The sequence below is a fragment of the Artibeus jamaicensis genome, unplaced genomic scaffold (genome assembly GCF_021234435.1).
Source record: "Artibeus jamaicensis isolate MK-2021 breed Jamaican fruit bat unplaced genomic scaffold, CSHL_Jam_final scaffold_1019, whole genome shotgun sequence".
In the NCBI taxonomy this organism is placed as follows: Eukaryota; Metazoa; Chordata; class Mammalia; order Chiroptera; family Phyllostomidae; genus Artibeus; species Artibeus jamaicensis.
In genome coordinates, this window is record NW_026522025.1 from 35,777,832 (window position 1) to 35,804,157 (window position 26,326).

Genomic DNA, 26,326 nt, shown 5'->3' on the forward strand with positions numbered 1-26,326 from the left:
ACCCCAAAACAACCAAAAACAAACCCACAAACTTCTGAACTCTACTTGCTAAGTAGTATGTCTTCCAGTTAAAAAAAAAAACACCATACAACTGCCAATGAAACTTGCTCAGTAAGAGACAACTAGTATATAGAGATGTGATATATTTTTACTCAAAGGTAATTGATATTTTAGTCTCATTTTTATAAAAAGTACACAATTTCTATTGGGCATTTTAAAAAATAAAAATAACTTACAAGTACTTTTGCATTATCTAGTACACCCCAGGAATCAAGAGAGCCTTGAATGATCCATTTAGTCCAACTTTCTCATTTCATATATAAGACATGTTAATGAGGTAATCTGCTAAGTATTGACAATTTAAGTCAAATGAAATGCAACCTCAAGTGGACTATTTCCACCAGTGATAAATTAAGAAATGCTTCACACTATACACATAATTTTCTTTAAGTCTTTTTTTTTATTTAGAGATTTTTCTGGTAAGGAGATATACCATAGGAAAGCAATTTCACTGGCAGTGAGGTATGTATATACTCTACCAAAATACTCCTTATTTTAATGTTTTTAAGTTTATTTATATACAAAAAAGTATCAATGCATATCCTTGCTTCAACTATAGTATTAGCCATACTACATGAAATAAAATTAAAATGGTGCTTGCATACAAAAACTGTTATTTGTAAAGAAATCTGATTTCAGATTAAATGAACTAATTTGTTTTTGGAAAAAGTTTAAAAGAATAATCACAATTTATCATGACCAAGACATCTGCACCATTTTTTCCATTCCTCACAGCACATTTATTTCAGCAATTCTGTTATGTCGGTTCTTAGCATAAGCATAGTGTTACACGATTTTCGTACATATAATCACATCCAAAACAAGTTCTAAAATTTAAATTGTAAACATTCTCATCATATGTAGAAATATTTCAATTGGTGTATTACGTTTTGCTACTGATCAATTTGGAAGAGAATATAAATGAGGAAGCCTATTCTAAATTGTGTAGCTGTTTATTAATTACATTTCTACAATGTTAAATAAAGTAAGAGGCAAACCTGTCCTGTAAGCATGTCAGATTTTAGGTAAAACATTAAAAAGAAACAAATCCGTTAACAAAAGGATGCCTTGCAATAAAGAACATTAGATTTTTAAAATCTATTATGATACAAAATGTAAAGGGTAAATAGCATCTTTGTTGACAAAATAGGAGGTAGCATGGATGCACCACTTTATTGTCTGAGAAATGCAATTGGAGTAAAGAATATTTCCTTACCACAAATAATTTCCAGGACTATGTACATATTTCTTTTAGAAATACTTGTTTAAACAAATCTCCCTCCAATTTTTAGTATAAAAAAAACCTTTCAATGTGATTTAAAAAAAACACTTACACATCTAGATAGAATAGTACTCTGCCCTATTTGAGTGAACAGTCTCAATCTATGAAGTACATGATATTTAATGCCCTAAGTTGAGTAAATTTAGTTAGCAGTTCCAGGTATTATACAAAACACTAATTACATACAAACAAAATATAATATCTTATTTTTCAATGCAAGTCTTGCGGGAAATAAACAGAACCTTGATTCTGGTAACACTGCAGAAAACATAATTTTCCAATAAGTCCGTCTTTCTCCATGTGCAACAGTTTATTAATGACTGCTTACATGTACTGATCTTTTACTGAGTGAATAGTTAACTGACAAAACCCAGTAAACCTTAAAACACCTCTTCCATCCTATAAAATATATAGACTACTTACTGTTTGAAGTACTCAATTTGTTCTGATGTCACTGTAATTCACTTCCCCCCATTTTCTTGCTTTAGTATTTATAAACGGATAATTTAATGTGGCTTTAAAAAAACACAAAGAATTTCAAATTTACATCCAATTCATATTTGCTATTTAAAAGGTTTCCTTGTTCTATGAAGCTGCTTCTGCCATTAGTAGAGAAAATGAAGTTTCTGTAATGGAGGCAGGCTTTTTAAATAGTGACGTGACTTCTACCATGCCAGCTCCAGTCCTTGGAAGATTAGCGTTTACGATGTGTCGTTGTAAGTGCTTAATCCAGTCTTCCTGAACAGACAATGGTCCACGAAAGACTAAACCACAAAACCTGCAGACGAAGTTGATGACAGTTGTCTTAATATGACCAATTCCCTTTATTTAAAACCAATTCCCATAAAATCCATCAACAAAATTAAACTTTACAATACACTGGAAAGAATTCTTGACAATAGTTTCTAAATACACATAAAGCAAAAGTGATTTAATACAATATCAAAACTGCCAATTCATGTATTTAACAGCTATAATAACTCCAGTAATATCTGTAGAAATGAGAACATGATTATTTGGTTAATATTAAATAAAAGGTTTTAATACCTACACTCGAAACAACTGTATTTCCAAAATGTACCAGTCTTTTAAAAGGACCCTTACTCAATTCAGAATTCCTTAAACTGCCTGAGAGTGAATATGGAAGGGAGGTGTAAATAATTTGCGTAGCTATACTTACAAGCGTATCTTCCTACTATGCAGAAACTAAATATGTTCCCAATAAGCAGAAACTAAAGACAATGTTTAAAAAAATCAAATAAAACAAAGCAAATAAAAACGATACTTTTATAATTCACATAGACTCTTAGCAAATACAAAAAAGTAGATCCATCAGTTAATGAGGTATAGCATTTATGAACTGAGTTAAGATTTTAAGATTGTCTCCAAAAGTTCATTATAATTTAACTGTGGATTTTGCAACTTTTGCCACAAATTAAAAGTCCCTAATAAGCTTTGGCTGGTGTAGCTCAGTGGATTGAGCGCAGGCCTATGAACTAAGGGATCACGGTTCAATTCCCAGTCAGGGCACATGCCTGGGTTGCAGGCCAGTTCCCAGCAGGGGACACACAAGAGGGCAACCATACACTGATATTTCTCTCCCTCTCTCCTTTTCCTCCCCTCTAAAGATAAATGAATTTTTAAAAGTCCCTAATAAAATAGCTAACATCTCTCAATGCAAAATCTGAAGAAACTAAGCAGATCTGGCAATAGAACAGACACATACCTGCATCTGAGAATGTAAACCTCATCAGCACCATGAGGTAATGTTAGCATTTTCTTCTTGCTTCCGGATCTTGACCTTGATTTCTTTTGCTTACAATCTAAGGCTAAAAAAAGGGGAAAAGAGAAAGACTGAACATTTCTTATATATTCCAAAATATACATAAACACATACACAGACATACATGTATTTCTAGAGAGGCCAGACCATCTAAATGAAGTTACAAAAGTCCATATTAATTTGTATTCTCTAAAGCATGCACTGAGTTGCAGCTGGTTCTCTTAACAGTAGTAACATATCTATGTACACTCCTCCTGTGCTGCTTTTTCAAATGCTTTACCATACCAAACCAAGAGATGTAACTAAATAACTCGAAATTACTAAACTGGTCAGTTATTACAATAATAATAGTAATCTTTTCTCTTAAGATTATATATACATTTAACATCTGGTTAAATCTTCCTTATTTCCAGGAAACTTATAATCTTTTATTTAAGTTAGTATTTGATCACTATTCCATTAGGTAGATCTTGTAAGTTTTAAAAACTTAGTAAAGAAATAACAATGTAATAAGAAGTTCAATAAAAGAATTTTATTTATAGCAACTCACTCTTAATTCTATAATAAAGAGCTCTTAAAATTATTATGATGGCCCTACATTTGAAAGGGCAAAAAAAGCTCAATTTTCAGTTTTTTAAACTCAATCTATATGACACGCACAATCACGTAAGTTTTATTTTCTGGAAAATAAATACAGATCCAGATTATTTCATGTTAAGTTTACAAATAGACTGGGAATTTAATGTTAACTATTCTTTACATGTTTTCATTCTACATTTTCTTCCATAACTATTTAAAAAATGTAATTAAAAAGGAAATCAAAATTGTAGTGCTAATTGTTCTTGAAATTTTTCTATTGCTTTTCCTTCAGTTATTTCACAAAATATAACTTAATAAAGAAAAAAGATATATTTATAGGTAGGAACAGCCAAGACATTACATTTTGTCTTTAAATACAACTACACCATTCCTCTGGACAAAGGGATGATAATATTACAGGGTGCTACCGGTCAATTAGCAGGAAGAGAAGGTAAGAGTTTTGTAACTAAGGATCCAAGGGGGAGGAAAACATATTGTAACAGAAGAGTTACACAAATGGCTTTTCTTTGGTTCACCTGCCATGTGAAATCCCCTGGAAAAATTATAGGTAAGAGAGAACAGAAACTGGCTATTCAATGATTTTGTGCAATGAGTTGTTCAAAGTCCAGATTCCAAAAGAACAGATGCTACAATTACAAAACCAGTAAACATACAATGCCTTACAAATGTCATACAGAAAATTGAAAACCATGAGAAGCCCAAGTCTCAATCAAGCCACTGGTTTTTGCTTCCTGTCAACTGCCTCTTTAAAGGTAAAACCTAGGGTTCACAGTCTTTCTCTGCTTAACCTCAGAAGAAGAATCTCATAAGTAAAGAACTACATACAGGAAGTCAACTAAATATTAAAGAATGGCTAATTCAAAGCTTCAGCAAAAACCTGGAGTAGAAAAATCGTGTAAGGTTCTCATTACTTATGTCAGTCAAGAAAGAGCCTGGCACATGGTAGGAACTCAACAAGTACCATACTTCTGAAGCAAAAAAAAAAACACAAAAAAAAAAAACAAAACACAAAGGAAAGCCCAATAATTTAACCCCTGACATTTATACAGCATATAAATGAAAATTTGTTGTCAACATGTAATATAAATTAACATTCATGTAGAATAAGTGTGCATAATTTTTAAATGAATATGTTGCTAACATCATACTTAAATTTTGCACTAATCAGTCTAGCTTATGTATAGAAAGTATAAGTTCTTCATAACTAGTAGGAAGAGTGAGGTATTATTTATGTACTTTGTAATCAACACCTTTTTCCTAGTTGCACTTGGAAGCAATGTGAAATTAAGTGAATTTTAAAGCAATTGATACATTAGAAGTAAAGATTTTAGGACACTCAAAAGCTACATGTCAGCTACCCTTTAAATCCTTTTTATAAGGTAAACCACACACAATCCGTCTCTGTTAAATAGAACAGAGCAGGTATTTGGTATATCATGAGATTATAGGTAGAATCTTACTTTCATGAGCTTACTGGTTGTCAAAATTGCCACTGTATTCAAATTCCCTTTAAAATGTAAATAAATTACTATAGGGTAGAAATAGAATACATTATAGCAATCCTTTAAACACTGTCCGCGGAATGCTAATGTTAGGTGTGTAAAACAAATTGAGGGAGAAGGGCAGAGGGAGATGAGGAAGTATGCAAAAGAATGTTTTATCAGTTACAAAGTATCCATATCACATTCAGATGCCATGGTACTTTTAAAATGAACTGGACATGTTTACTCTGAAATAAAAACATGTTTTGACTCTAAGAGGAAAAAAAGAATTTTTCTGACTTTTGATGTTATGTGGACTCTAGAAATCCTGAATTTTAGGCTATTTTATGAATGATCAACTCTAAATTTTAAATGAGCATGCCACAGATTTTGTAGTAATTAATACTTGAAGTATTATGACCTTGGAAAATGGGACAACTCTGCCAGCATATGATTATCTCCAGTATTCAGGATTCCATTTAAGTTTAGAGAACCAGATACCTTGGGAATCCTTGGAAACTTGTCCATAAAGTAAGGATATTAAAAACCTGGGATCCCTGGTAATTACACACATATATTTTGGTATCCTACTACTATTTCCATGATCATTTCAAAATGTCTTAGCCCCTGAAATGTCACTTATTTAATTAGAGAGTAAAACATGAATACATTTTACAAGAATAATTTTTTCTAATACCAATATCCAACCTTTACCCTCGCAATATTGCCTAAACAATTCAGAAAAATCTGTAAAGAAATGAATAACATACCATTAATATGCACACAAAAGGGACAATTATATGGTTTCCTCTACATGAAAATGATGCTTCACACAAAATGTTCCATTAAATTAAAAGGATGATGTACAAATATATCTATTACACAAACGTTCTCATTTAACACGCTTTATTATATATAGAGAGAACAGCAATTTTATTCTGGACTATACCAGGAGTCACTAGAACATTTTTTAAAAAGACTATCACTAATACATTCAGTTTTAGTATAGTATTTGTGATAAACAGCCAAAGGTTTAACAAAGTCGTATACATTGGTATTCTGCCAAATAGATAACTTTGTTCAAAGCCTTTATTTGCACTTGATAGTGTATAAAACCAAAACATATATACACCTTTTTTCTGCACAAAGTATTTTAAATCTAACATTGTTTCTATAATTGAAATTTATTTAAAAAATAAGAGATTAGTTTTAAAATATCTTAATTTTCTTCTCGAGGATAATTGCTTCTTTATAAAGAAACAAACCCAGTCACTCGAACATTCCCAAGGTTCCTATTCAGGGTGGCAGAAAATGTTTAAGTGATTAGTTTTAACTAGGAGACTATAAAAATATTATAGTTATCTGATTTATTAAGGATCTAAATAGTTACTGGGAATATTTTACATGTAGAGAAAATGAACTGAGCTATACGGTCACACACACAAAGTTTTAGAATATACCTTTCAGTAAAATAGCTGCTTTGATCAAGTAAGAATGAGAAAAGTGACTTACTTATGAGCCCTCAAAAAACCACATTTCTATGCTATAAAGTACAACAACAGCAGCAACATATATGTGGTATAAAGCACCAAACTGGGTCGGTGAAAAGCAAAATTAATAAATAATACAATAAATTCAATACTTTTTCTAAAACATTATTTAGTCTTATACATAGAAGAAAAAGAATTTGCTTTGGGTTATAACATTATTAAATAAGTCCTTTGGCCTGTTCCACCTTTCTGCCCATTATATACAATAATTGTTTCAATAAATTTTTCTTTTTAATTTACTACACAAATGACCTCATAGAATGAGGATTTATTTCTTAAAAACATCTGTGGTAAAAAAAAAGCTTAGCATAACTAAATTAACATTCACCACTGGATATTCTTATCCACAATCATTCTCTCCTACCCATTTAGTTATAAGCCCCCATTTCATCTATTTTGTTCTTAACAGATGGTTGGCATCTCTGGGGTGAAGTAGAACTTAATATAATTATAGGCCAGGTTTTTTATATCTCATATATATGTATGTATGTATGTATGTTTGATATATATATATAGCAAATCTGTGTGTGTATGTATCTCCAAAATAAGAGACATGAAATGGCTTTACTAGAGGGAGGAAAATTTCTTCTTCATCTAAGGACTATATAAGGTAGGTAGGTAATAGATGCTATAAATTCATTGAGGAAGAAAAGTAGGGAGAAAAATGACATGAATAGGTAAGCCATCATTCCACTACCATTAACAAGCTGGTGGTGGAGGTGATAGTGCCAGTGGTGAGGAGGAAAAGAGGATGAAGCATAAGCCCCAAGAGGTGCATGGTGTGATGTGGATAAATTAAAAAATCCAGTTGGTGCCATTAATTGTTCAAGGTTCATAAGCTCCGAACATGTATAGACTGTGCAAGTAGCATTTTCTTTCCCTCAGCCTCAACTGAAAAAGAAGCAGAAATTTTAGTGCGTTGGGTCAGTTAACATAGAGATGGGGGAAAAGCCATTTGTTTAAAATGGAAATTCTTATTTCTTCAGTGTACACTTCTGTCCTTGAATAAAGTGCCTAAAAAGACACAGTTCAAAGGTGTATGTTGCATTGGGTTCTACACTTCATTTAACGCCATACTGTCTCAAGCCTGAAATTCTTAGTAATTTTTGAACACAGGGAGCTATATTTTCACTTTGCACTGGACCTTGCAAATTATGTTGACAATTCTGGGTACTGAGTACCCACCACTCTAAATGAGAAAAGCAATTAGGCCTTAGTTCCACCTCTTCATCTCTTAACCCATTAAAACAAAATCTACTAGCCAAGATGGGTTGCTGGTTTGATTCCTGGTCAGGGCACAAACCTGGGTTGCAGGTTCAGTCCCTGGTCAGGGTCCTGCAAGAGGCAACCAATCAATGTTTCTCTCTCTTTCTACCTCCTTTTCCCTCTCTCTAAAAATAAAGAAATAAAATCTTTAAAAAAAACCTATTAGGAACAATTATTGAATCCCACTCTCTTATAGTCCATTAAAATTGGAAAAGACTTCCCTACTCCCAATACCAATTCTTTGCTTCTAGCCATACACTGCCATAATCAAACCAGTCATTATTCCCAAGGTGTATACGTAAAGCAGTTTAAGTGGTTTATTGTTACGAAGAGCAATGTTCCCTTCCAATCAAAATGATACACATATATAGATCCACAATCAGCAACCTCAGAAGTATATTTTTTGCTATTTTTACCTTGATATTTTTACTCCAAAATTGGATTTTTTTAGTACCCCAAGTTACTTTCATTGATTTTTAGAGTCTGCATGATCAATAACTTAAAAAAAATCATTAACCCTAGAATCACAGAGCAATAAGGTCAAAATTAATTACATTATGCATGTCTTAACATTTTACCTGGAATAGGATGAATAAAAAATATTTAAAAAGCAGATTTCCTTTGCCTTAAGTCTGAGGTTTTTGGCTGAACAATACTAGTCTAAAAGAGACAGGTAGCTAGCTTGACTTTGCCCTATAAAGTAGGAGGTTGTATTAAGGGGAGCAACAGCCTTATGAAAGCAGCCTTTATTTAAACTTGGGTCTCCCTGGGAGAAGAAAATGTACAATTCAATTTGCAGAAACCTCTGCTAATTCAAAGCAGAGGGGATGACTAGTAAAAGAATATTCTGAGCAGGTATTTTCAAGATGTAAAGGGAAAAGTAAAACAAAGATGATACTTTATCACACATTTTTATCAGAGAAACTGGAGATTGACTAGTTTTTCCAGCTTGCTACAAGCTAACAATACCCCACCTACAAGTTGCTTAACTGGTTAGGATAGTAAATGGATCATTTCTGTGGTGACCAGTTATGAAAAAATACTTAAAATTTCTCTTTGAGATTGGTTGAATTTGTGTGCTGTTTTATTAACCATAATAGGCACTCAAACACTTTTTCTAAGACACATCTAAAATTGGCATATTAAAATACAAAATGACAAATCTGCTTTAAATCACTGTTGTGTATTAGCTGAATATAAATAATCACACTCACTGCCTTCTAAAATGCTTGATATTTCCAAAATTTCATATTTAGTAGGATTAAATAATTGTTCAATTACAAAATTGGCTAAGAAAGGAAAACACCTTACTTTAAAAGTTCTGTCAAATTGTCTTTAATAAAATCACATTCAACTTTAAAAATCAGTAGGGCTCACAATAATAGTAAATCTAAATGTCACATGGATCTGATTTGACTTTTTATCATTTTGAAGGACTTTAGACATTCCAGCCAAAATTCAATCGATAATCAAACACAGTGCTGACCAGGTATCTTCTGTCTGAGTTAATTTCTAGCTAAGGCTACAATTAAATATATATTCTAAATGCTGGATACCAAGAATTAACCTCATTCCTCCAACTCCAGACACAACAAAGAAGTAGTAAACCTTACTTTCCGACTTCGTAGATCCACGAGGGACCACCAACCTCTACAAAGCTATCCTCCTGCTTCTAACATTCAAAAGAGAACAACTGTGTACTATTTTATTCCCATAACTTCATTTAAAGGAGAATCCTTACGAGTTTAGCTCTGGTCAGGAAAATACCTTATTACTGTAAGGCCTAACTGTATCCTAATCCAGATTATAAATAGCATGTAAGCAATTAATGTTAGAAACACAACATTACAACTGAGGATATAAAGATATTAGACACATTAAAAAATCCAAACACACAAAAATCCAGGTTAAGTCAACTGTTAAAAAACAAAACAAGATATAAAAAGCAAAATTCAGAAAATTAGGAACAGATACAATAGGAATGCTAGGGGACTAGTAGTTAAGACTTTTATGGAGAACAAGATGTTGGTCAAAAGACTGTCAATCAAACAAAACTCCTAAATTTTATAACCAATGACCAGCAAAAGCAGGCATCATAAAATAAAAACATATGCCACAATGGTAGAAAACTCTTAGGCTCCAAACTTAATGATTCAGGGAGTGTGATTATTTGCTTTGTTACAGTGGACAGCTGGATGATGAAGTCTTATTAGACAAGTGACAGCCAGTGAGGTAATGAAGTCTACCCTTCTCTCACCCGACACCACGGAAGCTGATGCATTAACTGTACTGGTATAGTCATCCTCCCAGTAACAAAGATGGAAACTTTGAGCCATCTCTTTCACTTTAACTCCTAGTCTTCTACCTCTAACTAATCTGCCAAATTTTGCTTACTTTTACTTCCATATTGTCATCTGGACATCTATCATGGCCCCTTTACATTCCTATTGTCACTGTCCTGGTTCAGGACTCCTAAAATTACTTTATCTACAATTTCTCCAACTCCCCACCAAATCCTTTACAAATTCTTTTAAAAAATTATTTAAAGCAAATTCTTAAAAAAAAAAAAAAAAGATCTTTACTAGTCCTTTACAAAATTAATTCCAACACTCACAGATTAGCATTCTAGCAGTTTATGTCCTGTACCTGTCTACCTCTATTCTTTCATCTCCCACTGCCTAGTATTTTCAATAAACTTCCTATATTGTCTCGAGTTGCTCCCTCCCACAGGCACGCTCCTCACCTGTCCCAGACTCCACTTCTTTCTCAATCAGCTGCCCTTGAGGGTCCAAATTGAATGCTACTTCCAAAAGCCTTGCTGGGTTCTGATCTAGCTGAAAGTAACTTCTTCCTCCCATTTTCCACCGTATTTCATGAGCATATCTCTAACGACACTTATAATTTGTCCTGCATTACAGTTATGTATCTATGTGCTTCTAGTATATTTTAAGATCCAATTTATCTCTGCAGTACTTAGCACAATGCACAAACCACAGTAAGAGCAAAAGAAAACATTCTCATTGAATTAAGCGAATAAATCAGTCAGTCACTTTAGTATAGGGAAATTAGCTCAATTCTTTCTGGCATAATAAAATAATTAGTACCCATAAGGTTGGCTCTAAATACTCCAATGCTTAAATTATATGCAGTATACTGTTTCACAAGACAGAAATAAAGATATTTTAGAAACATTAACATCAAAATGGTTATGAAAAAAATCAAGTTTAAAACTAGTCTTCTAGTACCTGGAAAATTTACTCAACTTGAACAATTCATTACCTTGCTAATTTGAGTAAATAATACATTACTGTGCAGATAAATATATACAGATATATGTCTTAATGCAAAATCAGTACTACAGAGATAAGTTATAGCCCAAAACACAAGGAAACTATCTTTCACTATATTAGGGATAGCTTTCTAAAATACAAGTTTGAACATATCATTCCCTTATTTTCTTGTTTCCCCCCCTTATTTTAAAAAGTCCTTCAATGACTTCCTAAAATTTTTAGCATCCATTCAAAGTATCAACCCTACCTTTCTGACATCCCCATCTCCCCAAACACCTATATCTCCCAGCAACTCCAAATTTCATCCCTTTGTATCACGCTATGTTCTTCTCTCTTCCTGGAATGGTCTAATTGATCTCTTTTTCCTAAAACGACTCATCCTTCCAGTTCGGGGCCTAGCTGAACCATTATAAAGCTTTCTGTAATAGTACCCTTGTCCTCATCCCGCTGGATCATGATTACGTTTATGCAGCTGAAGTGCAAGGTTGTTATAACCTCAAAGCTAGCACAGTCTTGGTACAAAACAATAACTAAAACTTCTGCTGAATGAATGAAAATCATGACCACTGGTTTTATTTTTCTCTTTCATTTTAAACATAGTAAGAAACACACCAGCATGAACTAGCTTTTTTTTCCTTTTTAGACTCTATTTAACAGTGAGACAAACACTAAAGGCAAAAGGAAAGAAAGGAACACTAAATATTTAATTCCAAATTCCCCTATAAAGGCCTAGACTAAAACACTTTGAACTCCTACATTTACATCCAATATATCATTTGTCTGTCTACTATCTTGTACAGTTTTGTAAAGTGATAGTTTGCTACATGTAGCCAACAATGCTTTGCTAAATTCTTTGACGATAAGGGTAGGTTCTCAGTCTTCTCATATATTACCCCTCAGCCTAGTCTGGAGGAATTATCAAGGTGTTTGATTGAACTAGAGGCTAGTTTGCTCTCTTAGAGTTTAATCACAATAAAAACTTTCTACTTGTATTCTCGGGCTAAATGAATCATAAAAGCATGGAACTTAAAAATGCAGTATTTTAATAATATTTTAAAAGACACTGCAGAGACATTCATAGAATAGAAAGGAAAAGTAATTTAATGAACCTTGAGAAGCTTTCACAATACTTTTTTTCCCCTTTCCATCACAGCAGAAAATGTTCCTACAGCACTTTCCATACTATAAGAATTACTTTTCTGGTGGCTTACACAGCCAACTCAGCACCTTGCACTGTACTACATGTTCATGAGCACTTGTTGCAGGCCACTGTGACCAATTATGTCATTACAGCTGAAAATAAGCAAAAGATCCTATTAGGTAACAATGCAGTCTATTATTCCACATAAAAGTTAATGTTATGAAGAATAAAACACTGGCTCTACTAAAAAATGTAGATATAGTACCTTAGTGGTACTATATTGACTAAAAGGCTCTAGTACCAATTTTAATTATGTATTTTTCTCACTACAAAGTCATTCTTTAATTATGTTGGTGAGTCTTTTGTTGGAGCATAGCAACAATCATGCTTTACTTCCGAAATGTTATCATGGAAGTGTCTTGAGAATAATGAAATAAAGCCTTTCCCCCATCTGTACTTGCATATAAAATAATTTTCTTACATTAATTTTAAGTAAACAGAAATTTCTAATTTACTTTAAAAACCAAAAGATCAGCATTTGGTTTAAAAATATGATATACAGATAAATTTAAATCCAATGAACAGAGAAAAATCAATTTGCTGCCATAAAAGTGTTTTGACTTCTCAAATATTACTAATTCTTGCCCTGGCTGGTGTGGCGCAGTAGACTGAGTCAAAAGGACTATAAATCAAAAGGTCACTGGTTTGATTACCAGTTAGGGCACAGGCCTGGGTTGCAGGCCAGGTCCGTAGCTGGGGCATGCAAGAGGCAACAGATCCAAGTATCTCTCCCACATGGACATTTTTCTTTCTACCTCTCTTCCCCTCTTTGAAAATAATAAAATCTTTGAAACATTACTGATTTTCACCCATATAAGTTCCTAAAAGAGTAGGTGAATGTTTTTAGTCTGTGGGTAGTGACTTCTTTGTGGGTAGAAAATCAATTTACTGGGTCATGACCAGCATTAACTTTTAATGAGAAAAAAAAAAAAAAAAAAGAAAACACTAGAGTGCATCAGTCAATTCAGGTGAGTGAATGAATAGGTGTATGACTAAGTTTGAATAAAGGGTCAAGATGTAAAATGGAGTTCCAAAAAAAAAGTTGAGCTCTGGGTGGTGTTGCTCAGTGGTTTGAATGCTGGACTGTGAACCAAAGGGTCACCGGTTTGATTCCCAGCCAGGGCACACGCCTGGGTTGCAGGCCAGGTCTGCAGTAGGAGGCGCTCAAGTAGCAACCACACACTGATGTTTCTCTCCTCTTTCTCCCTCCCTCCCCTTCTCCAAAAGTAAATAAAGTCTTTAAAAAAAATGTTGAACATAAATGTTATATTTCATTCTTTTTTCAAGAGATAACAGACCAGGCAAACATGCATTCACCTTACTGATATATTTCCTTTCACAAGATTCCCTCTATTCAGACCTTATTTCCCTTTCTTCACTTGTACTTTGAGCTCAAATTTCTTTTGGTTCCTGATTGCAGATTAAGTTGATAGAATATACTTTGCCTTAAATTTGAAATACTTTAGAAATTTTAATAACCAGGGCGACCACATATAATTGTATATACACATATATAATTATATACATATATAAAATTGTCCAATCCAGGACACTTATGAAAATACTATAATTTGGTTGGAAAAACAGGACTAAACCAGTGTGTATAGTCATTCTGTTAATAACTTAGTAATAATACTGTGTTCTCAATACTGCCAGTATATACGATATCACTTAAAAAATTAAACACAAAAAAGCTAATAGTTAAAAGGTCCAAAAGCATTTAATATGAACTATATGAAACTTTTAATTTGCAATGAAAATAAAATGTTCTTATTAGACTCTTTAAGGAATTAACCAGGAACCAATTTGTATGAGCAGGTAAAACATTACACAGAGCAAAACCTGAAAAAGAAGTTTATAATGTAGTCTATATTAACTAGAATAAATTCTTGAATAAGAAGTATGCCTTGAAATTACAATACAGAATATAAAGCAAACCCTCTGGTACCCTTTTGTCTCTTTAGACAAAAATCCATTTACGAAGTAAAATAGCTTCTTAAATAATTATTCACAATGAAGACACATGGAAATTATTAAACAATGTATTTGAACCTACCCAATGGATGATAAACTGTGTCAGTTCTGGGCAAAATTTTAATGTGTGAAGTTTATTCTTTTTTTGACAAATTAACTTTGTCCCAAGAATGGCTACCTCTTCCATCTCTTCAATGCCAAAGTTTTCCTACTTTCTTCATAATTTCCTTTTACTAAAATTAGGAAGAATGTTACATTTTAATTTATATTTGTGACTACATAAGTTACTTTTGATGTTACACAGTCCTGCATTTCTAGTATCTTTTACCTAAAAAAAAAAAAAAGTAAATAAATAAAATAAAGCTTTCTTAGAGTTCTTGATTCCCAGTTCTGTGTTCCTTTCCACTTCATTTTTTGAGCCGTTCCCTTTCTCAGTTTTAGGGTTCATGAACGATAACTTTCAAAGGATATGCAAAACCTATACATAAAAACATTTTTTTCCTGTGGATGAGTAAGTTAAGTGCACGGTTGTGGGATGGGACCTTTTAACTTATAAAATTCTCAAAGGGGTCAATAACTCCCCCCCCCAAAATTGAGAACCATCACATTAGATGTATTTGAGTCATCAGCAAATAACTATTTGAGGAAACGAGAGGCTTTTCAGGCCAGCTAAAATATTTCTCCCACCTCAAAAAGCCACCAGTTCCCAAAAAAGAGACCAGGAGTTGGTGGCTTCTAAGAAGGCTTAGGACTTGATTCTAATCACAGGTAACCAAGCAGGTGTGTTTAGAGTATTTAGTTTCGGAATCTACACAAATGAAAACTGTGTAAGAAACACAGATTCTAGACAATTATAGAAGCTTTAGTCCCGTCTATTTTCCTTTTACATTGTTGCAGGTTTGTGATCTACTGGGATTCAGGTAAGATTTTTAAAAAATGATTTTGTATTTTATTTCTCAAAACAGTATATATTCTTAAAAAATTATGCTTTTTACTCATATGAATTGATGAAACCCTTATAAGACATTTTCTGTATAGTTCTGTTTGTAATGACCCAGTGGAACTCTCCAGGACCACAGGCTGGGGCCTCTGCTTTACACCAGTGAAACTATTATGGAGGAAGAGATTAGGCATGTGAAGTTTAACTACAATAAAGAATTCTCTATTGGGAAAACAGAAACATTATTAAAGCTGTTTAAAAAAAAACTTACTTGGCGTAAGCAGTGAAGACATCATCTGTATAGCTCTACTGGTTAGGAAGATTTTAAAAATCTGAGGGAAAATTTCAGAATTTCCAAGAAAATGAAGTATGAGTTTTTTCTTTCTCTTAAAAGTAAGGGCTATAAAAAATACCACCCTAGACTTTCTTTAGCTTTTCATTTCTCTTCTCTTTGCCCTAGGACTGCCAAACATTATATTGGGTTGGTCTAAAAGTTTGCGTTTTTTTTTTTTGGTCAGATGGTTCTAGTAGCACTTAGTTGTCTTTAACTTCATTTAAAACAAGTTTGTTAGGTTGTATTGCAACAACTGTCATGTCAGTGTGCATTTAAAAAACATCAAATTGGTGATTTTTTGTGTAGTCATTTTAATACTGAAGATAGAAGAAAACATGCAAGTGTTCGGCACATTATACTTTATTATTCAAAGAAAGGTAAAAACACAACTGAAATGCAAAACAAGAGTTGTGCAGTGTATAGAGGAGGCGCCGCGACTGACTGAATGTATCAGAAGTGGTTTGTGAAGTTTTGTGCTGGAGATTTCTTGCTGGATGATGCTCCAGGGTCAGGTAGACCAGTTGAAGTTGACAGTGATCACATTGAGATATTAATTAAAACTATCAACATTATACCATGTGGGAGATAGCTGACATACTTGAAATACCCAAATCAATAAAGTTACTGGTGAAAATGAAAAATGTGCCTTTTATTTTATGGAAAAAAACAAATGAACTTTTTGGCCAACTTAATATTTTCTAACATTTGCGACATTTTAGTTAGTATTTAATGGTATTTAAAAAATAATGTCCCCCTTTTTTCTTGATGCTCAAAGATATGTATTCTCATTCATCCTGTATTATTTTTCAATAATAATGAAATTGTTTAGATGACAATGTGCTCATTAGAATGCACCCTTGGTCAATGAAAGGTTACTATCAGTTATTTATAGACGGTCCTACATTTTGATAGGTTTTCGCATGAGGAAAAAGCATTTAATGGACTACAAAGTTTGTACTAATAAACCTGCCTTGTTGAATATCTGAGTAAGGTTCCGAAATTGACAGAACAGAACATTTTCTGAAGTCCTCCGAAAAGCTAATCCAGGCCTACTCATTTCTTGGATCCCTGCTCTTTCTAATTAGGCTCTCATTTATTTGGTCTTCACCACAATGCACCCCACCTTAAACCCAACTTTATTTTAGGATTTTCAAATAGCTTCATTCTGTATAGTTTAGATAATAGTGATTAAAACAAAGGTCTAGGGTAAGACAGCCTTGATTTGGATTTAAAATTTGCTATCAATAGCTACGTAAGTTCGGGCAACTTAAGTTCTCTAAGCCCTGAAAGTTTTTAAATAATTACAGTATCTAAAACTCATGGTGGTTATGAAGATCAATGTTATACATATAAGCTGCAAAGCACAGCGCCTGACATAATAAGTGGTCAATAAAAGTTAGTGACTATGATAACAATGATGACTTTCTGTTTCACAGTCTTTTATTCTCACTGCCTTCCTGACTCTACTGTCTGTAGTCACCTTTCAAGCTTGATGAAGATGGGAATAATACAAAAACCAAAACCCCAGGAGAAGAACTAATCCAGTAAAGTAAAACTCACTCTATACCTGGTCAACAGTCATCCCTGGTCATTTGTATATAAAGTCAAAAGGCAAAGCACAGGCAAAAAAAGAAATTAGTATGAGTATAAGTATTTCTTTGGTAGCAAGAACATATTGGATATAAGCCATAGGAAGACATGAAAAAAGTTGGGAAAATAACAAGAAAGCAGAAGGCAGTGATCTAAAAGAGCAAGAAAATAAAAAGATTAGAAGGAAAATTTTAGGCAAAAGGATATATGTATATCTATTTAATAAAGAGAGTATATTTTAAGATGTGACAGAAATGAGAACTGCTAAAGCTGGGTAGCTTAAAAGGCTACCAACGAAAAGAGCAACACATTTTGTTGAGTAAGAAGCAGTATTATACATGAGTAAGCTAATAAAATTTTCACAGACTAGCAGTATGAAGAGCTACCTCCAAGGTTGGGCTAACCAACCACAAATAACACAGAATGTGCATGTTAACATTTATATCAATAGCTATACTATTTATCCTAAATATAGTGTAGGGGCATTAAAAGAAAAATCTATTCAGTTGTCAGCATGGGCCAATATTAAGACCTGCCCCTTTAAAGACTTTATCTATAGACTAATGAAAACTCATTAGATTGCTTAGTTTTCTAATGAAACTATATATAGATGAAACTTCACAATAATTTCCTTTCTTACCTAATGATGCATTTCTCCAAACTAAAACTACAATCTTTTCTTTTTTTAACCAGAGTATTGTCTTATTGGAATCTAGCAAAAATAAATTTAAAAGTCAAAAATAGTATAATTTAAAAATCAATGGGAATAACGTAGACTCAAAAGTTCCATACCTCTACTGAGTTATTGTTTTTCCCAAGTAAATTAGAGTCAAATGAAAAATAAAAACTTGTTTAAAATTATATCTTAACAGTTTACAAGTTGCTGAAATTTCATGTGTATTCAGACTCAAATGCTGCTTAGCAAAGAAAGCCTACATATCATCTGAATTAGCACCACTATGGTGAGAAAAAAAGTGTATTGTATCAAACAGGCTTGCTGTGTTATCTGTTCAAACATACCTGTACCAGTCACAAGTCCAGCACTCTTCTTTCGTGCATAAGCGCGTAAGTGGTTGGACAGGCTAACAGCACTTGTAAACGTCGTATTGCAATGCACACATGTTCTAAGCTTCACAGGCATACCTATCATTCAAAAGAAAACTATAATCCAGTTCTCACTTCTAAAGGCGTGAAGAAAAGTACCACAATAAAGATGGTTTAAAAAACGTTCATTGAATTAGCTTAAGTTAAAGTAAGGAGGAATTCAGTTCATTATTGTTAGTTTATAGTTAGTATTTAGAGCCAACCCATGCTCTTAGGAAAGGTGGAAAAGAAGTGTCTTGAACCTTGGAGCTCCTCTAGATTTAACACCTATAATCAGTATCTTGCAGGTTTCTGCGTTATGCAGATCATTTCCTAAACCTAAAATATAATCCTGTGATTTGGATAGCATAACTGTTGAGAAGTTTCAAAGCTCGCATTATCAATAAAAAATTTTTTAAGTCTAGTTAACAAAGTGGTAATTAAAGTGTTTTACCCACAAAACCGTAAAAGGCTCAATACTAAATTAGGCTTTCTGATGAAGGCTGGGTGAAAAAGTGGTAAAACACACCACTGAACAGCTGTTAGACACAACATTTTTTTTCAGGGCATAATATGTTCATTGCTCTGCGCAATCAATAGTGAAAGTTAATGATTCGAAGTTTTTGCTAAAATCTTTTGTGTTAAATAAATGATCAACAAACTAACATCTTTGTCATCACAGGAAAGAAAACATGTTGGAACAATAAGAAACCTCTAACTTCTCAGACAACCCTCATTCCCCCAACACGTTTCAGCTGGTGTCTTCAACATTATTGTGATAGCCACAAACATGCTTCCTCTCTCTGAAGTAGAGACACACCCTGCTCAACACAGCTAACACAGCTTTCGTACATTTTATTCTTCTGAAAAATGCTGAAAATTTGACTTGGAAAGACTTCGCACAAAAGAAAGAGCCCAATTAACCAGAAGCCCATGAAGATAAACTGTTTTTCTGACCACTTACAGTGCAAGGTAATCTTTCCTTAAATCAAAACTGCCTTAAAAATATTTGGGATCTCCCAATGTCCATCCAAAGTAAACCACTATTACAGTAATTTTATTCAGTATTAATCCACTGACCAACTTTTACCTTAGACACATTCAACTCAGGGCTGAAATTCTGAGACCATCTAAGTTAATCTTCAACATTCTTAACTTTCAAAAGAAACCAATAAAGACACTTAAAACTGTTCTAGTCTGAAAGTAAAAACCGGACTCAGCAATACCACGTAAAGTTTGGTTACTTTATCCATCACATCATTTGCCAACACATACAAAATACTCCTTTGAAAAGGAATAACTATTGGTGCACAAGCACTAAACTAAACCAAACCATCTGTACTGTTCCGTTAGAACACTACTGTAAAAACTAAAACCCCAAACAAATGTTTCATACTCACAACAGTTCTCCAAAACAATACGATGAGGAATTGGAAAGGGAGAAGTTTCTTTAAGGCAATCACAACATACAACAGACACCAATCCATTCAGTTTAAAGAGTTTGTTTTGTTTTACCTAAGCAGTAGGAAAACCAACAGCTAATTACTGAAAACATTATCACCCTGGAGCACTTGGAGCACTGGCGAAAGTATGACAGAAGTTTTGCCTTTCTGGTAATGCTATGCTTTTGAACAATGTCAACCTCCCATCCACAGAACCCATCCCCTGGTCACAGCAAATTTTATTTTTACATATCAATTTTTTTGTTTGTTTTTGCTTTTGTTCTCACCTTACTTTTTACCAAGAAATGAGGCATAGAGAATTCAGTGGTGAGTATCACCTAATGATTTTTATAGAAATGACAGTATAACCAATTACTGCTCTGTAAAAAAAAAAAAAAAAAAAAAAGCAGCTTGAAAGGATTCTAAAATTTGTATTTTCTACAAATATTCCAATAAAATAAGTATAACTAAATTGTTATGGAAGATAGTCATAAATGTTCTCTTACCTGAGTGCATAGTGAAGTCCATTTTTTGTGGTTGGTACATTAATGAACTATCTTCATTTAATGGAAGAACACATTTCTGAACAAATCTCTTTCTTGCAGTTTGATTATGGATCTTTTGAGGAAAAATAGAAGAATTCCTTTCTTCTCCCATCCTTTTATTTTTAAGCAGTTCTATCAATGTAAGAGATTGGTTCTTTTTTCCACTGGGCAGTTCTGGTTTGGTTTCATCATATTCATTTAAGAAACTCAGCCCTTCTTCCTCTGATGCAGACACTGATATAGCTTCAGTCTTTAGGCCATTACGGTATGCTTCAAGAGGTATAACATTTTGAGATAGAAAGTCATCACTTGACGAAAGTTTTTGAGCTACAAATGGTCTGGGAATAATACGACGACTGTTCAATGCCTTTAGGATTTTTTCATATTTTTCTTCATTTTGCATCATCTCATTCAGAACACAAATTGGAGATTTGTGAGCATCCCACTTCGTCTTTCCAAGTCTTTTCAGGTGGCCTCTAACATGATTTGATAATCCAATTTTAGTATCAAACCAACCACCACAGAGCTGACAAGTGTGTTCAGAAGTGGTTTCAGACTTCTCTATAGCTAAAAAAAATTTTTTTAAGATATCAGAATTTTTTATAAATTGACCATCTTAAAGCCAATCAACTCTGAAATATGAAATTATGTGATGCTAGTAAAGACTGAATTTGAGCAAAACTTTCAAATCCTCTGAATTTGAGTACAGACATATTAGCCAAAGTATCTACAGGAAAACTTACCTTTTCTAACTCGCTTAACAGGTGTCCCTGTGCCAGTTCTTTTGAAATGTTGCATTTTGTCACTTGTGGCTATTTGTTCCGGTGATACAACATGACGGGCTTCATAGCTTAATCCTGCTCTGTGAAGATGTCCCCGGACATGATTCGACAACCCAACACCTGTTTCAAATGTTGCTGGGCAGTAAGGACATGATTTCTTCTCAAGGGACAAATCAGTCCAATGAAAAACAGAACTATGCTTTGTCAATGAAGTTTCTGTACTTTCTAAATGCTGAGGATCATGTATGTCATGCAAAAAGTTATTGGTTCCAGCATCTTCATAATATTCAAAATAAAAGCCATCATTTTGATCATAACTAAGGGTAGTATTTTCTCCAGGCTCTTCACCTTCCACTTTGCTTTTAAATAAAGGGAATAAGTTTACATGTTCTTGATTAATATCATTGTATGTTTCATCTTCTATAGCCTGTGTAGTGTAGTCACTTAGCTCAACATTATCCCAGGAACTTTCATCTTCTGTTTCATAGCTGTCTTTCTTTTCAGCAGAATTAAGTTTCTGCAAGACAACAACAGTCATTTTATGCAAGAAATCTGGATAGCTATCCAAGTCCTCTCCTCCAGCAGAATTTTCCTTCTTAGATTCCTTAACCACTCTCTTTATAGATACACGCCTATGGTCTCTGAAGCTTTCTGGCCTTTTGGTGTCAGAGTTGTGAGAGTCTAAAATAAAACTATTGGTGTGAGAATTACTTGATGATGAAAACAGATGTACAGAATTTAATGAATCAGCTTCTTTTTTGAAATGCAGAGGATAGGATTCATCTGATTTTTTAATCATCCTGTAGTTTGCATATTTGTGTCTATATAAATAGTTGCTATTTGCCTTGGAATTAGATTTTTCTTTTGTTGCTTGATGGAAATACTTTGCTTTTTGGTCAATGCCACTTTTAATCATTACAGTCTTATGAGAATTGTTTTGATTGCACACGTTTACAACACCTGACTGGGCAATGCTTTTCCGAGCTTTTTGTATTCTGTGTGGCCGCTTATGGAATTTTGAAAAATTATTTGATTGTGAGGATGATCCATATGTTCGCTTTACATCTTGTTTTACAGCAGAATTCTTTGGAAATGTTGTTGATTGTTGCTTAGTTAATGGTTTAGTGCTATCATTACCCAGAGGTTCTTCAAGGATGTTACCTTTTTTTTTACCAAGTCCAAGAGCACTACCAAATGAATCAATGCATGATGATGAATGCAAGTATTCCATGTGTTTTTTCAAAATACTTCTGGCTGAAGTAGTAAAAGGACACATTTTACATATGTAGGTAGCTGATTTTTTGGATGAGCCTGTAACAGAGTCTTTCATGAAAGACTTTTTTTGCGTTTTTCTCTGGGCTACATCAGAACTGACAATAGGGCATTTTACCACTGCTCCATGGGCAATTCCTCGATGACATTCCAATTCATTTTCTGTCACTGCCATGAAGTTACATTCCTCGCAGCAGTAGTACCTTTTATCTTTCTCATGGGTTTTAGCATGTTGCACAAATGTTTTAGGGCAATTGGTACCAAACACACACTGAGGGCACTGTAATCGTGCACTTCTTCCTTCATCTTGAAGTTCTTTCAACTCACGAATTTCCTCCATCAATTTCTGTCTTCTTTCTTGATGAATAATCATATGCTTTAGAAGTGAGTTTCGATCTCTAAATGTCCGCCCACATTCCCTACAAGCATATGGCCTTGGGACATTAAGATGGCGAAAGTGACTATTCCCATCTAAATGATACATCATATGCCTGTGGAGGTGTTTTTTCTCCCTAAAATTCACATTGCACTTTGTACAGGGGTAGAATGATGGCTCTTCGGTGCTGAAAGTAGCGGGTGACTCAGAATCACTTTCTTCACATTTTTTTTTTAAGGTATTTGAAAGAAAAGTGCTAGTATGAACAGGGGAACTGTCTTCTCCACACTTATCTGGATTATAAATTATATGTTGAAAAGCATCCATAGATTCCAAGTCTTCATCAGCTGATTCAGGCTTCACTTTTGATAATGCATAAGTCTGTGAGTCTACTGCTTGTAGTTCTTCATTCTGTTCCAGAAAGTCTACTTCTAGCATCTTTGATTTACTGGGTATACAATTAGAATCACTTAAACAATCTTCAGTATAACGAGTTATCTTGCTTACATCCATTTTTCGCTTTCTCTTTTTTTCTAGACCTACTTTAGCATGAACTGGAGCTTTATCCACTGTCTCTTCATTAGTCATAAGAAATTGAATGAACTCTTTTTGGGGGTCCCAGTTGGTATCATTTTCTGACTTAAATTCATCTGTACCTGAGGAAATGCCTGTTAATGTATTGACACAATCATCTTTTACCAATAAATCTTCACTATCCTCACCCACCTCCACTTGATTTATTAAAGTGCTATCTGACTTTACACTACTCCCTACTGAATTCTGAATGTCACAACCAACTGAAGCAGAGGTAGGTAGTTTTTTAATGGAATGGGGTGGATTCTTAGCATGTGCTACATCTGATAACAAAAACAAAACTTGGTGTTGACTTGCTTTCTGTGGTGTAGACAGCTGAAGATCAGCTGCCACTTTTGAAGTTGAACAAGATTCTGTTGTTGGCTGATCCACAGGCTGTCCAGAGGTTAAGGAAACACTGCCTTTATTCATACTGGAAGTCTTAGTTAAGGAGGAGTGTGAAACTGGTCCATTAACAGCAGCTCCTTGAGGCAAGATAAAGTTTTCACTAGAAACAGTAGGAGCACCAGCATGTATAAATACAGTAGACTGGCCTCCACTTAAGGCTTTTTCAGATTTGTCCTTTGACAGTTCTTCAGGCAGAGTGAACGTACTACTATTCTGAAATGTCTGACAATCTTTTGGTTTATGAACTCTACTCTCTTTATCTGAGATAAAATTGCTGTCATCTAGGAGTTCTTCTTTAGCACCAGTAATGTCGGTGTTTATCTTCAAATCGTCCATATTGTTGGCAAGCCATTTAACACATTTAGTCTAGAAAATGGAAAAGAAAAATTTAGATTTGCATGAAAGAAAGAATACTATTAGAATGTATGGAGAGTTGAAGTACATTTTTATTAGCTTAATTATCCTCTTTATATTGAGATCCTAATAATTTCCTAAGAATAAAGAAACTTAAAACAACTGAAAAACTTTAAGTGTCTCAAAGATTAATTTTTCTTTGTGCTTGGCAACAACAACCCAAAACCATATATACACAAACCCCTAAGAAAAAGCAACACAAAAAGATAAACAGAGACACATATGATATAAATAAATATGCCACAGATGAAGAAAAAACTTTAAAATCTCATATATAAGATGGCTAATAAAAATTAAATTATCTCACTTAAGTAGATTTAAGGATACTCACTCTAATAGAGAATAATGTAAATTGTTAAACATTGCAGAGAAGTTAAGTTTTGTCACTTAAAAGTTCATTCCTGGAAGAAGTTAACAACACTCCATTTGGTAATAAACCTTACTTGCTATCAGTATCAATGGATAATGTATGTAACATTTTTTAATTATATAAAAATTTAAGACTGCTTTGCTGTCAATTTTACATTCTCCTAAAATTCTAATTCAAAAAATGTTTTATTCACAGTTTCATTCATTTCTTATGTACATTACTTAGTTCTAAATTAGTGAAGTTAAAATTAATGTATTACATGTAACTTTAAATTTTCATAACCTGAGTCCCAAATTCTAGGCATTGCCTAAAGACAGTTATACCATTTATCACCTGACAGTGTACAGTACTGGCCTATAACTTTTTACTCTGAAACATCATAAATATGTCATATTTTTACGTTACTTCACATTAAAATGTAGATAAAAATTTTTTCTAGGTACTTTTGACAATATATTTAAACTTTATGAGATGACAGAATACTTTTTAAAAGACTGCTAAAAGTTTCAGAGACATAAGTACATACATATACATCATGGTTATAATTACTGCCTCTACTATAAAGAATTTCCTTGCACGCTGTTCTTACCCTGCTCTTAGAAAATGCCCACATTGTACAAGAATTGCCTCTCTTTGGAAGAATGTAAGATCTTGGAAGGCAGAGACTGTGACCTAGTGATCTTCATATCCCTGGAACCTAACATAGCACCTGGCATAGGTGCACAGGCAATATTTGTTGAATAACGGAATAAAGTGTTGACTGAATAAAACACAACTGCAAAATCAAAATAAATGCCCCAAAGTATAGGAAGAAACAGTTTTTTCCTATGAAATCTGGCTTGCCTATTAAAATAATGCAAATTCCATCACAGTCCTGATTTCTTGACTTACCTATTAGGGCAAGACATTCAAAATATCCAATAAACCTCAAGTACAATGTAAAGAACCTACTATTTGACAACCCTAGATATTAATTTGAAATACCAGCATAAAATTCCATATTTCTTTTCCTCTTCTACAGTGATCACTCACTCCCCAAATGTTTATTGCGCCTTTACTATGTGCCAAGCAATGCTCTATTATTAAGTATACAGTTATACACAAGAGAGACTAACTTTCTGCTCTCAGAACAAAGTTTTCTATTTTTATGGTATTTGAAATTTGTTTAGTGAATAATACCATTTTAGGACAACAGAAATTTACAATCCAATAGTTAGAAATTAAACATTTTCAATAAAGGGTGTCATTTCTAATATCTTCTAGGTTACCAATTACATGCTTTGGAAAACATTAAGTCTAATTTGAGAGTAAAAAAGTTGTTTCTAATTATTTTCTTATTTCTCAACTTAGAACAAGCACTTATAAATATGACCTTATCTTATTACCAGATATGTTCTTCGATGCAACATACATTACTAATATCTTTGGCATTACTATTTATACCAACAATAATTTTTCTGCCCCTCATAGGTCTTAGAATTCTGTTCTGAGGTTGGCAAACTTCCAAACTAATAAAAATAGACTTCCAATAAGATCATATTCAATGATCTCACCCCAAAATGGTGCTAATGCAGCACCCAGCAGGACTCTCTTCCTCACATACACAGAAGTTAAAAATGGGCAGCACATAAACATGTGTTAGGAAAGAGTGTGCAAATGTCAGTGAATAGAAAAGCAAACACTGATGCACTATTATTCACTATTATTCAT

At 33.5% G+C, this 26,326-nt stretch overlaps 1 protein-coding gene across 19 annotated transcripts in view; it reads right to left on the minus strand.

Annotated features, from left to right (window-relative positions):
* Positions 1–437: 437 nt before the first annotated feature.
* ZNF644 (zinc finger protein 644) overlaps positions 438–26,326 on the minus strand; it is a 105,404-nt gene continuing 79,515 nt past the window's right edge. For 11 of the 19 annotated variants that reach the window (XM_053655421.1, XM_053655417.1, XM_053655411.1 and 8 more), the window contains 5 exons: positions 21,165–24,198; positions 20,383–20,988; positions 18,372–18,494; positions 3,069–3,171; positions 438–2,120 (listed from right to left, as the gene is read on the minus strand). In XM_053655421.1, the coding sequence (XP_053511396.1) occupies positions 1,928–2,120; positions 3,069–3,171; positions 18,372–18,494; positions 20,383–20,988; positions 21,165–24,168 (4,029 nt within the window). In that variant the 5' untranslated portion in view covers positions 24,169–24,198 and the 3' untranslated portion in view covers positions 438–1,927. The other 8 variants (XM_053655426.1, XM_053655425.1, XM_053655427.1 and 5 more) reach the window with 3 other exon arrangements.